General features: G+C 34.3%; 1 protein-coding gene across 1 annotated transcript in view; it reads right to left on the bottom strand.

The window, feature by feature from the left end:
• Window positions 1–14,501, bottom strand: part of Malrd1 (MAM and LDL receptor class A domain containing 1) — a 647,937-nt gene that overhangs the window by 97,224 nt on the left and 536,212 nt on the right. The window contains exons 34-36 of the mRNA XM_063237894.1: window positions 13,192–13,455; window positions 5,532–5,657; window positions 712–778 (exon numbers count right to left, since the gene is read on the bottom strand). Of these exons, the coding sequence (XP_063093964.1) occupies window positions 712–778; window positions 5,532–5,657; window positions 13,192–13,455 (457 nt within the window). The remainder of the gene's footprint in view (window positions 1–711; window positions 779–5,531; window positions 5,658–13,191; window positions 13,456–14,501) is intronic.

The following is a 14,501-nucleotide window of genomic DNA, read 5'->3' as shown; positions in this document are numbered from 1 at the left end:
TATGGTAACTACTATTAAGTCAGGTTATAAGGTGGTGAAGTACTAGGTTATTGAAACAGTCATGCTGTGACCTCTATTGTTATATTGTTATGTCCTGTTTTATCTCAATCTCCCCCTTATTGTTTCAAAAAAAAATTATTTAGTCATTTCTTATGTTTGTCTTAATTAAAGAAAAAATTCAAAAAAATTAGGATATATAAATAGTAACTCTTTTCGATTTCCTATTAACTTGTTTTGAAGTCCTGTAGTACTCCCACGATCTTGTTTTGACTGATTAGACTCTGTTCCATTCTATATGATAGTATCAAGTTTGAAGACATAGGCAACTACTTTGAAGACAATAAGATTCACTAAGATACCCATTCTGGTTTGACTATTGTCTTCTTTGGAAGTCCTGTAATGTTTACAATGCCTAAGTTTTATTGGTCTTGTTCTCTACTGTTTTGTCCAACTTTATAATATCTAATAAGATAGACAATTCTTTTTAAGGAAACAAGGGACAACGTTGATAACCATTGGTGATAAACTTGTACTCTGTTCTACACCATGTGCTATGTCTATCCTTGGTATTGACTGACAGCTTTGTTTTGCCATATTTGACTGTATTCTTCCCCCCCCCCCAAAGAAAGTAATAAGCACTAAGGAGTAATAAAATCCAAGATGTGTAAAAAAAAAAAATACTTGTTTATAAAAAACAGTAACGTTCCTTACCGACACATGGGACCATTTCTCTCCACCACACAAATGCCACCATTTCTGCAATAATTTACTGGACACTCTAAAAAGAAGCATCACAAAGATGACAGTTAATTATAAATATTGCTTGAAAGAAGGAAGACACAGTACTATTATCTATTGCATTAAACCCTGTCGTTGAGAGAAAATGTCTTCTCAGTTGTCCCAAGCAGAATGCTCCTAGGCTATGTTCCTTACCTATGGACCTTTCTGTCCTGAATGGGCTCATGCCCTTCGTGTGCTCAGTGAGTCACTATGACAGAAGATTTCCTTCTCTACTGTATTATTTACAATAGACTTACTTAGAACCTCTCTGCATGACATATTTGGGCTTTTGTGCATTTTTTTAAAAGCTGTATCCGAGCATATTTGTGACTACTGAAATTTTTTGCCTACTGAAATATTTCTTTAACGCCACCCAATAGCCAACCAAATCATAGCAGATTAATGTTTTGCATGGATGACCTTCTGTTTTTTCTCCATTATTGGCGGTTGAATCCAGGGCTTTCAAACTGATCTACATCCCTCTATCTATCTGTCTGTCTATCTATCTATCATCTATCTATCTATTGATCTCTCTCTCTCTCTTTTAGATAGGATCTCATTAAATCAGTAAGTCTGAAAAAAAAGTTTCAAACTTGTAATCCTCCTACTTCAGTTGCTCAGAGTGCACCTTGTTTTTTAAATCAACTAAATCACCTGTGTGCACTGATGCACATGTCCTAACCCTGGGTCCAGGATGTGTCAGCACAGTTCAAGTTTGTCCCTTTTGTTCTGGGCCCTGCTAATTCATTATTTGTTTCACTCTCCAGTTCTTGTTTAGCAGGAACATTTATTTTCAAAAATGGTTCACTTACAGGTTAAAAGAACCAAGTATTTTCACATGACTTTTATCATGGAAGTGGTGAGCTCTTTGAGCATTTTATGCTAAGCTCCTGTATTCTGTCTCCTTGTCTGTTCCTACATAACCATGATCCACTAAGGCCTGCCAGTTTTCCTGATTACTTATGACCACCTTATTCCTTCTGGTTTTTTAAAGATTGCCTTCACTTGAGAGGCTGAGGCATGAGGATCACTGCAGGTTTGAGGCCAACTTGGGAGTTTAAGGCCAACCTGTACTACATAGTAAGACCTTGTCTAAAAAAAAAAAAAGAAAGAAAAGAAAAAACAAAACAAAACAAATAAACAAAAAACCCCAAAGCCAAAGCCAAAAAACCTCACAAAATACCAAACAAATGAAACCAAACCAAGAACTTAAAGATCTCCTTTCTTGCATAATACCATTTTTCCTTGTTGCTTTATTATCATTCAATACTTGATGAACCATCACTGCCTTTAACTTTTAATACAACGTATGCATTCAGTATATCTATTAAATGTATTCTATTAAGATAGGCAGAAGAAATATAATCATTAAAAGTAGAGACAGTTTAACACGTTTGATAAGGTTGAGGTACTGGAAGCAGGTTGCCTAAATTGGAATCTCAGCTCAGGTTACCAGTTGTGTAATATTGGGGATGTTATCTCTCTGGGTCTCCAATTTCACTCTACAACACACAATTAAACATAACACCAATCTCATAAGGTTGTTGAAACTATTAGTAAGGTGTTCAAATACTGCATGGAATTCAGTTTCTTGGGGCTGGATACACCAAGCTGAGGGTTACTGCAAGGGGAGCACCCAAGTCAAATTTGGGGATGAAGGGAAAAGTTTCAGAAGGAGAGTCAGTAGGTATTTATTAGACAGTGTTTTGTGTGTGTAAAGGTTAGCATGAAGGAGTTAAGGCCCCAGAAGAAGGTGCAGTACGTCTGAGGAACGGAAGAAGTCCTGCCTAGCTGGGTGAGAGAGCAACAGAGGCACACAGGCCCAGAGCAGAGCCTCAGCAAGGCTGGGGCTGTGAAACGCAGAGTGACTGTTCTTTCTGTGCTTCACGCTTACACAGAGCATACCGGCTCCAGGGAATCAGGTCAACAGAAAGATCAAGACTAAAATTTAGGAGCCCAGACAAGATAAGTGTTTTTTATAACAATTTAGAGAGAAATAGGCTGGTTGCATGCATGAAACGAGTAAGCTACGATGGGGGTGATAGTTATAAGAATTTAAGTGATATGTTCATGTTGGAGTTGAAACATTTTGGTGATTATTTGGAAGACTCAAGGCAAATGTGCAGATTTCTGGCTGAGAAACATACTGTGTTTCCCGATCTTTTCCACTTTCTCCTCTCTTCCTCTTCCCCTCTGTCATTGTAGTCACTATAACTAGGATTGCTTACTGAAGGCTGCGTGTCCACAGTATTTTCCTCAATCCTCCCAATATTTGCCTCATTTTGCGGAGGAAAAGCCTGAGGCATAAAACTGGCCTCACAGCAAAGAAGCCTCCAAACTAGTACTACATCCTGGTCATCTACCTGCTAGTCCTGCTAGAATGGAAATGTTACATGATTTACTATTTAATCTAGTCTTTCTATAATACCTGTCAGTACTTAATATTCGAGGCTTGAGAATTCTTTGAATTATTAAATGACATCTATTCCTGGTCACCGATATATATGATCAATGCCCAACTATAATTTGGAGAGGTACATGTTTTGTAGTCATCTGCCAGAAAGGTTTGTGCATCAAATCAAGTCTCCAATTAGATGAGGGCATTTTATTTAGCTAGAAATCCCAGCATATAGAATATATGAGAGATCAAAACTCAAAAACTTGAAATATTTGTCTGAGAAGTTTTATATATTCATTCTGTTTATAAACTCTTCATTAAGGCATACATCATTATCAACAGCACATATGGCATATGTAAAAATATAAAATACCATTCTACAATTTGATAACTTTAACACCTTTCTCTCTAATTCTGTTTTCAATGGATGATCATTATAATTATAGCATCATGTTAATATAAACTTTGTTAACCTTTACTGTTGCAATTAACTAGACGAACATTTCCAATTTGCATAAGAAATAGTTTTGCCAATTCTGGCCAATAATTTTCAGTTGCATAAGCAACCAAGACTTTAAAATAATAAGCCTTTCCAGCGTGATTTGGAAACAGACTAGGTTCATTGAAATGTACTTAACCTGCCTGAACCTAATGTTCCTGCTAATGACTTACACCCTCAGGTAGGTATAGCCAGATGCTGGCCATCTGTCTGGTGACCACTATGGGGATTATGGGACACTGTAAGGATTGTGCTCATAAAACTCTATGAAATGCTGACCTTAAAGGAATATGATGTTTGAAGAAAAACCCAGAAATGTACAACGTACACTGATAATCTTTAGCAAGAATCATTCTTCAAAGCATTCTTCAAGACAGAAGCACTGACTTCATCATTTCTAACAGACAAGCCAAAAATTATAAAATTTAAACAGAGAAAAACAAGTAATACAATTTTCTTTCTGAAAACTGCACTAATTCTTCATTTTACTGTCACATGATTTGTACTTTGTTAGAGGATTATAAGGGATTGATGCCCAACTGAAATAGACAAGGAAGTACAAATGTGTTACCTAGTTTTATCTGTTTTTTTTTTTTGATCACTTGCTATAAATGGCAAGCCTTTTGTTTTTCTGACCATATTGTTAAAGGCAGATAATGTCAAACACAATAGATCACAACATGGTTGGGTTCGTGCTCCTAAAATATCATTCCAGGGAAAATGTCAACTTTATGCGAATGGAAGTTTGTTAATACTGTTTCTCAATAGTTTCAAATAATAGAATGTAGCATTTATACCTTTCTTATTCCTTGTAAAGACACTAATAGGGTATCTTTTTAGTATTTTATTTGAAGTCTATGCATAGTAGAGAAATCATGTCAAAGAGCATTATTTTTGCACAACATTTCTGCATATTTTAGGGACCACGTATCTCTGCTGCTATCCTATTGTCTTCCTAAATTCAGTACTGTGTTAATACTTCCAGTAGTCCAAAATAAGCCTCTTTTGTATTATAATTGGATTCTAATATCCTGCACTTATCATTTATACTGGTTGTCTCTCTGGAAAGATGCAAAAGTATATTTTTACTTATATTTGACATAAAATATTTCTGACTTACTTAAAATATGATTGAATATGTATCTTTTATTATTGATTCACATTATCTTTAAATTGCCACAGAATTATATTGGCTTATATATCTATTATTTTATATTTGGCTTTTATGAAATGCAAATTCAATTATTGGGCAGAAATGGTAAAATGGGTTACATTAAATTATGGAATTTTAAAACAGTTTTGGTACAGGTATAAACATCAGTATACTTTAACAGCTCATACATTGTGTAAGTGCACAGACGGAGGAAAGAAAGATGTTTAAAAGTTAATCTAAAATTTAGTACGCTTACCTCAAAAAACATGACTACACCATGTAAATTGGAATATCTTACAGAAAAGTAAGAAAGCTATAAACTTTTAAAATTACAACTTTTAAAATATTAATAGCATTAGCTTATAGAGGGTTTCCTCATTATAGAAGCCAATTTCATAGATTATGAAATACCAGTAATCTGAAATTAAGTTATATTAAATTAAAATTGCATGTTGTTTTTTCTGTATTTTGTAACCACTATTTGGAGTAAATCCAAGACCATCATATTATATTTTTATAATTGTTTTAAAATATTAATTTAATGATTAATTACAACATTCTTCCTGCCCCCCAAATCAAGCATAGAAATTCAATTATTCCTTTCTTACCATATGTACAAAGTTAACTTTTAATATTTTGATTGTCTGCAGGTTAACTTACTGGTTCATACTGCAAAGAATATTGGAAAGGAAACAGAGCACCTGAGCAACTAGATTCATCAAGGTGGAAATCCCCGCAGTGCGCAAAGCCATCACAGCGTTGGTGGGCTGGGATACAGCTGTTGGAAGAGGTGCACAGCAGGGCACCATTAAAGCAGCTCTTATTGGCTGAAAAAAAACAAAAACAAAAACAACGATCATGATTGTAAACATGTATTTGTTTTTCCAATGAATTCCTCATACTGAGATAAAAAGACACTTTCTTGTGTTACTCTTTATTTATTTGGTCCTGTGTGAAGATAATTCTTCACAAAGACCTTTTTAATTAACTTGAAATTTTCTGCAAAATCTACCAATAAGAAACTTATGTTTTCATAGGAAAATGCATGTACCTTGAGATCATAATGTTAAGTGGATAGTTAAATGTTTCATGGTTTGTCTTATATGAGAAACACAATATATAAATAAAATACAAAATAAAAGACAGACGATAGGAGAAAAAACAGAAAGAAAAATTATTGTAATCCAGCACGGACAATGTATTTGAAAGTGTACCTTGATTTAGTGTAACTATGTGATGTGTTTCATATGTTTTTTGGAGTGTTGTCTGGTCCCTAATCTGTATGTATGATAATTAATTCTATTGGCTTTGATAACATAAATTTGATTCTTGAAAAATTTTTGTAATGGAGGTTGGAAGGGAAGAGAAAAAATAATTGAGATGTGTAATGAACATGAATCTATGGCCCATAATGAAGGCAATCATTATGTATTACAAATATGTAAAAATAAAAATTAAAAAACCATTGTCAATAGAATAATTTCTTCAATACACATTCTGTATTGAACTATGCCACTCCTCCAAAAAATTGATGTTGAAGTCCTAACCACAAAAGCAACTGTATTTGCACCTAGGACTTTTAAGACAGTAAAGTTAAGTGAAGCCATCTGGGTAAGGCATAAATCCAATATTATGAATGCTTTTCTAAGAAGAGGGAAAGACACTAGGGAAGCGTGTGCACAGAGGACAGGCCACATGAGGATACAGAGTGAGAAGGAGGCCAAAGACAAGCCAAGGGAGAGTGTTAGGGATGGATCAACCTGCCAGTCATGGACCTTTGGCCTCCAGAACTGTGAGAAAACAAGTTTCTATACTTTAAACCAATTCCGAGTTATTTTGTTATGGCAGTCTCAGCAGAATAATACAAGCACTGTATAATAATACTTGTAAATGTAATAAAATGCACTATATATCCCATAAAATCTGAGCTCATTTTATAAAAGAAGATGACTTTTACTTCAACATAGTCTTTGGACTCTATAGCTCTCCTAATGCCCCTGACAGTAAGAACTGAACTGAGGAAGCCTGAAACTTGTTTGGATATTCAACCTCTAAATGAGGTAAAAGTCACAGGTGCTCAGTGAGTACCTGCTAGATCTGAGTGATAATGTAGTTCACTGAAGCTCAGTGTACTACAATCAGCTGGTATGCCTCTGTAGCATTATGATTTGGCATCTTGGGAATGTATATAGTAGTATTTCCACATTCTCTTGTTTGGGTAATAAGCAGAGTCTGACATGAATTTAAGGACAAACTTATGAATAGATTATACATATCATACTTATACGATTTAGTTGTTTCAGAAAAATATCTATTGGTGCTCAGCAGGAGCACTGAAAACTGTTTATTGCTAACTCAGTTTTGCATAAACTCTACCTCCTTCGATGTGATTCTAGATCAACCAAATGGTATCTGCTGCATCCACTGGAACATTCAGTTCTTAATCCTAAAACTGAATTCCATGTTTTCCTTCTTTAGTCTTCTCAGAATTACAGCTGCTTCCAAGAAGGCTTAAGCCCTGATCTTTATTATCTTATTATATTTCAATTACAGTCCATGCCAATATTGATGTTTTTGTTGTCTCTGAGCCATTCATGTGACAGCTCTTCTATCTAGCATTGCTGTTTGTCTGGAGCAAAGAGAGTTTTTCAAATCATAACCCATTGCACCATTTTGTCAGAAAGTCTGGTTGGTTTTCAAAAGCACCAAATTATAATGATATTGATCTACACTTCTTTTCTAACCTTGCTTATTCATATCTTACAGTTCAGTGACGATATTTCAAAGGCAGTCTTAGGCAGCGAGAGTTTTCTGGGTCTTAATACGTGTTTGAACAGCTTTGTTCCTGTCTGATTGCATCACACAGTATCCTACTTCTATATTTTACTCCAATACTGCGCTAAAACTTTAGAGGAGGGTGGGGGGAAGGGAGGGATGAGAGAGGAGAGAGGAGAGAGAGGAGAGAGAGAGAGAGAGAGAGAGAGAGAGAGAGAGAGAGAGAGAGGCTACTAGTTTGGGAAATTTCTTACACTAGAATGAAGATGATTAAATCCTAAACTTTTTAAGCACACTGATAATTTAGATGACTCAGGATAGGCATTTCTTTACATGAATATTTTATAGATTTTATCAATTATGTTGCATATTACTATATTCTTCAACTGCAATAGGTCAGAAAGAATTGTTTATTTGAGGTTTTTGATATTTTGAGAACATGCCATCAAAATTTATTGTTAGACATGAAAAAGGATATTTGTAAGTACATATATCTTCACTGACTGAAAATACTGCCTATAAAAAATTTAAGTGATTCTCTATAGTGCAATCCTTCTTAAAGTGCTAGAATATAAATTTACACCAATAACAGTCATGGAACTACTACCTGTAAGGGGCTTGGCTTAAAAAATCTTAAAATGAAGAGTAAGGAATTTTAAAAATAAGAGAAAAGAATATATTTAGTAATTCAGAATTAAAATAAAAGAAATGACCCAAAGCCAAGCTTCACTGGTGAAGCATTGGTATAGTTAAGTATTATAAAGGAAGAGCTTCTTTAGTGTGGAGATTTCTGCAGAGAATAAAAGGAAGAGTATAGCTGGGAAATGGGTTACAAGTTTCAATATTTCCAGAGAAAAATAATTTATTTTTTATGATGAGAATCAAGTCTATGTAGTGAGGCAATGAATAAAATACTTCACCATTGCCTGAGGAATTTTAATTAAGAGGTAGTGAAAATAAGCGTGTTAAAACAGCAGGTACAAGGTGAAAGGTGAAAAAACTGTAGAAACTACCACTGCCCAGGTGAAGGCAGAGTGTTAAGCTTTTCCAAAAGGTCTAAACATTAAAAAGGCAAGTTATAATGCAAAGTAAACTTGGAAACAGAATAACAGCTCAACTGAAAAGGTTCACATATGTGAAAAATGATCTATATGTCTACATGCATCTTTATAGATACGTGTATATATACACACATACTTGGAGAATATACATATTTAATGTTTTTATTGAAAAGAACTGAAAGATGATATAAGACAGTAGTTTGTTTTAGCCAACTAATATGTTGACATTTTTGCCAGATAAAAGATTCTGTTTCTATATTTTTAAGCTTTCTTTTGAAATCTTCTATTGAAAATACTATTCTTTATTCAATTTATGGAGTGACTGATAACTCATTTTCAGGCTTATTGCATAACAAAGAGCTTTAATTCATAAAGGACATAAGTATACAACTTTGGCACAAAAAGCAATGAAATGCATAAAAATAAAGTAAATGTTTCAACTTTGTCAAAAATTTTACTTTTTTCCTTTGACTAGAAAATTAATAGCTTAAGTAGGTAAAATTACTCTTTTACTTTATTAAATTCAAAACCAAAAGTATTCATTTCTGTAGCATATTCAGTAATATGACATTAAAGTTTATGGATAATCACCAATTTCCTTTACAAATAAGTAGCACAAACGTAAGTGCAGTTAGCATTATTGGTATTCATCTGGCATATGGAAGAAGGAAAAATAAGTTGAGCTATTTTTTTTTAAAATTTTCTCCTTTTATTAGTACGTATACAATGAATAGAGATTGCAAAATTAGTCTAAAGATTATACAAGAGTTTTAGCAAACTCAGGTTTTAAACTGTTTCTATGAGCAATATTTTTCTATATTCCTTTTCAAACAAGTGTGCTTTAACACTTGTAAAAATACTTATTCCAATCTGTCATCATTTTAGAGTTTTATACTCTTTCTTACCAAAAGAGACCCAGTAACACAAAACATTATGTAGCTTTCAACTTATTCACTTACGTAGATGATACCTTGAGAAAACAATTCATGAAAGGTTCATTGCAGTTATTTGTGGTATGAAATGTTCTCTTACCGATTACAGTAGCTATATAAGAAATATACACAAATCAAAGTATGCATGACTATAGATATGCAACCACATTCTACTAAAATGAAAAGTTGTGCATCACAGATCAGTATTTCTAACAGGAAAGTGGCATGGTCCTGTGCTTTGAGTAAAGGGGACAGGCCCTGCAGGGTAGCTACAGATCCTGCACCAAGAGGACAGACCTTTATACCATCCTTGGATGAAATCCACCCACTGCTCTTATCAGTTTAAATAATTTTCCACTAAATATAAAATATATTAGTAAAGAAAGGATAATAATAAATTAGTATACATTTTAGGTACTTGATCATACTAATTTTAATTAATTCTTCAATACTTTGTAAAACAGATTTAATTTCCATGATTTAATATTGAGTAAACTGAGTGATAGGCAAATACGCAGGAATGATTTTTGCACTAACACTGAGAAGTAATAAAGATGCTGCAATCCTATATAACATATTTAAAGATCAATTATAAAAATATTGATCACTGAGTTTTTGTTGCTCTCCTATGTCTAAAAACACATCAAGTTAAAATATACTACACTGACACCCTATTTAAACTGAAAAACAGCAGGTACAAGACCACTTTGATCTTTATGCTGCTTAAGAGCAGAAGATAATATTTCCATGTGAAAGACACTTTCTGTACAGTAGGAGGAAAGCAACAACTTTATCTTCAAGGACAAGAATTTGAAACCAAAAAGTATCATATAGCCTTTTTAAAAATAGCACCTACTTTTTTAAACTTTCAATTTACTATTGTATGTTCACTTCACCACATAAATAATTAGCCCCACTGCTTTTGGTCTTCCTTTTTTTATGAGAGCTTCCATGCCAGGTATAAACTAAATTTTGATTTACTTTTTTTAATCTATATTAGGTTAATTTAATTTTTGGACCCCACTGATAACTTTATGAGATAGAGTTTTTCTATCTTGACAACTTTGTCTTCTCATGGTCTTTCAATGTTTACATTTTCTTAACTGGCCTTTAGTATTCCTTTCAATTACATATGCCTCATTTGTTTTTTCCTGTTTTATTTTATATCATTTATATTCACAGTTTCAATGGTCACATACTGGTGAACACATGCATCTATGTATCTTAATCTATATTTTTGTTAAGCTCTATGTAATTCATTTTCAAACATATTCTCAACATTTCCATGTGGATGTACCCCACATATCACAAATATAACATGTCTTAAAAATGAAGCCACAATTTTCTCTGAGACGTTCTTGTACTTTTCCAGCTTGGTTATACACATTAGCTGTCTTGATGCCAAATCAGAATCTTGAAAACTACTCTGGATTCTTTTGGCTTCATTGTTTTAATGTCTCTTGAATCAATCGTATTATTTAACATACACTTTGATCCAGTCAATTTCTTAACATTTGAATTGCACTAGCCTCTAACAATTCCTTTCCCTGCTCAGAGCCATTTTATACACTGCTTAGACACAGTTGTGTAACACTAGTGTGAGGAATGAGGATCTCTTCATGATCTACTTCTCCTCCAGAGTTCTTTCTGCATTTCTCATCACAAATGTTAACCATACAAATAATGCTTCATTCCAATGAGTTTAACTTTTTGTCTAGAATTTTCTGCACAAGCCAAGCAATGCTGCTTTCATCATCTCTTCACAATGTGTTTTTCCAAGTCTGGCTGTGTTGTCATTTTTCTTGTGAGAATTTGGAATCTAGCGCCCCACCATGAGGCACACTCCATGTGCTCCACAACACCACGTGTTCCTCCTGTAACAGAGCTCATCAAACAGTATCTCACCTTGCACTCACCAGTCTGCTTTCAGTGGTGCATAACCCGTCCACACCTGATCTGGTACAATGCAATATCTAACTGTGTAATCAATGCCTACAGCTGCATATAGCACTCATTTAGCTCTTAGGCAAGGTTTATGGAAGATTGAAAGAAAGAATGAATAAATGACTCTAAGTTTACAAAACACCTTTCTAAATCATTAAAAGGGCTTGTGAAATAAACTGTTATATCTTAAAATATTTGGTGATCTGCAATCATTTAATGTTTTTATTCTGTAACTTCACTGCAGCATTTTATTCCCAATATATTCCTAAAAAGAATTTCTTTCAGGAGCAGTTTCATATGACTATCTGGTCAAATTCCAACTTTCCCGTGATGGCCTAAAATTATAAGCACACAATACTTTGCTAGGACTCTCTTTAAATAACAATCTTACTTGAAGCCAAGTATCATATAACTATAATGAATTTAATATGATTTCTGTCACTCAAACTACTTTAGAGTCCTAATGGGGACAGAGATAAACAGTTCGGCAGGGTTTCTCCTTTTAATTCACCTGCCTTTGCTTACCTTACCTCAAAGACAATATTAGAAGACATGTCAAATTTCCTTTATCACAGAAATAATATACAAGTAGGAAATGACAGGTCAGAAAAAAACAAATCTCTAATTCAAAAACAGAAAAAAGAGTTTCACTGCTTTAAGTTTAGAGTCTTTATTCATACAAAGACTATTTCTTTTTTCTTTATCTTAATTCCTTTTCTGTAGTCATCATAACTCCAGATCCCCACATTAATTAAGATACAGAAACAGCTGTATATATGTTTCCCTCTTACTTTACATTCTAAATAGATTGTTACAATTTACAATTTCAAATATGTAGTCACTAATATGCAGTTTATGGACCTCCATCACAGTAGCCCTTATAAAACATAGTAGAATAAAGTATAAAAATAAACAAATAGTTACATAGTATCAGTTATTTTTATTTTGATGTGTATAATTATTTCTTGACATTTTTCCTTCTCTATTTGACGTGGCTGGTTATAGTGAAAATGGATGGTGCTGAATATAGGGCTTAGGATTTTACAAACATAGAATTAAATTCTCATAGCTTTGTAGGTCAGGTATTATTTATCTGATTACACAGATGATGAAACTGAAAAGGGCGCTACCCAATCGCCTCCTCCAAAATTGCACAGGCAGCGTATATCCTTAGGATTTACTGTTCCATGGACTCACACTGATATGACATCCATCTAAGCAGTTGTCCTGCTCCAGTCCCTAACTGTACGTATTTGCTAAAATCTGTTTTTGTACAGCCTTTGACTTGAGCCAGTATCCTGAATATCTAAGGTAGAAAGAAGTTCTAATCAGAGTTATTTCACCATTTCCATAAATGTGTTAAAAAGATAAATATATAAAAGCATCCACCATTAGGATGACCCAGATGTAAGTGGAAAATGAAATAAAAGCATTTCAACAGAAATTACTGTAAGTACCAACGGAGTGCTTCCAGAAATGGTAAGTAAGAGCAACATGTTTTACTTAGCGACATAATATACAAAAAATTACAGTATTGATGATTTAATCATGATAAGGCTCTAGAAATCTCTGTTTCACCTGCCATGCTTCTCTATCATTTCAAAACTGAATTTATCTCCTGGTGCACTGAACTACTGAAAATGACTCACCACAGCTGGATTCATCTTCTTCAAAGTGACAATCAGGCACTCCGTCACACAGAAGGAGGGATGGGATACACTGGTCTGCAGAGCACTGGAACTCCATGTCTCCACAGGGCTGAGGAGCGGGTCTGAGAGGACAGTCTAGCTCATCAGAGCCATCTGTGCAATCCTCACGTCCATCACATTTCCCTGACTTGGGGACACACTGCAGCGTGTAAACACAAGCAAACTCATCCGCTCCACAGACTGGGGGCTGCACGGTGGCAAAATCTACAAAAAGAGAGTAAGTGAAGTCATGTTGGCATCAGGAGAGTCTTCTCTCTGTACAGTATTAAATATCCTAGAATACATTTATTCTTAGGTAAACATCAAGCATTCCAGTCAGGAAATATCAATTCTACACAACATCTAAATACAGTTAAGAGAGTATCCCTTGTTTTAATCATGGAAGCACCATTCTTAAAAAAGGTGTCATTGATATGAAAACTGATATTTTCAAATTGAAGAAGCAATTTTTATTCGAGTGCCTTAAAATTTCATTACTAGACAGTAATTAAGTACTTGGGAAAGATATACTGATAACTTTAGTATTAAAAGGAATTGTTCCTGTATCAATATATGATATTGTCACTGTAACCGCCTCTCAGTGGTTCCCAGTCACCTAGGGAATCCAGTTCCAGAGTCACAGAAATTGAGGGCTGCTATAGACTTTCCTCACTGTATTCGACCCATATACCTTGATTCCTGCTCAAAGGCCAAGTGCTGTCATATTTAATGTAGAGGTGAATCACATTTTCTTCTAAAGTATTGCATTCTAAGCAATCCTGAAGATAATATGGTTCAAACACAATCAATTCATTTTACAAATAAGGTCTTTCAAGTCCACAAAGTTTACGTGTCTACAGATTCAATGCTACGTTAATACACTTGCATCACACACACTCATGTGTCTCCATTAAGTCAAATCTGGTAAAAAGCCACACATGGTGAGTGTTGACAAGCTGACATTTGTAGAGGACAGGGAATGGATGTGCGTATAGAAGACTGCACTAAATTTCTGGAACTTTACTAGTGAAGCTGTTTTTATATTCTGTACTGTCTCTGCAGTGGCTGTTGATGGAGGTGTGAGTGCATTAAAGGAAAAATTAAGAGCTACATAGCAATGGGGACCTGTTCAGAAATCGTTTAACTTTCTTTACAATTTAAAACCACTCTTTCCAGGTGTGGAGGTAAAAGTAATCCCAGGCTTCTTAGATGGCTGAGGCAGAAGGGTCACAAGCTCACAGCTAGCTAGGGAAATACCATCTTAAAATAAA

Source organism: Cavia porcellus, unplaced genomic scaffold (assembly GCF_034190915.1).
Source record: "Cavia porcellus strain 051 isolate PalLab524CR breed Dunkin Hartley unplaced genomic scaffold, mCavPor4.1 scaffold_27, whole genome shotgun sequence".
Lineage (NCBI taxonomy): Eukaryota > Metazoa > Chordata > Mammalia > Rodentia > Caviidae > Cavia > Cavia porcellus.
Note: the sequence above shows the minus strand (reverse complement) of the source record. Positions and strands in the feature narration are given on the sequence as shown.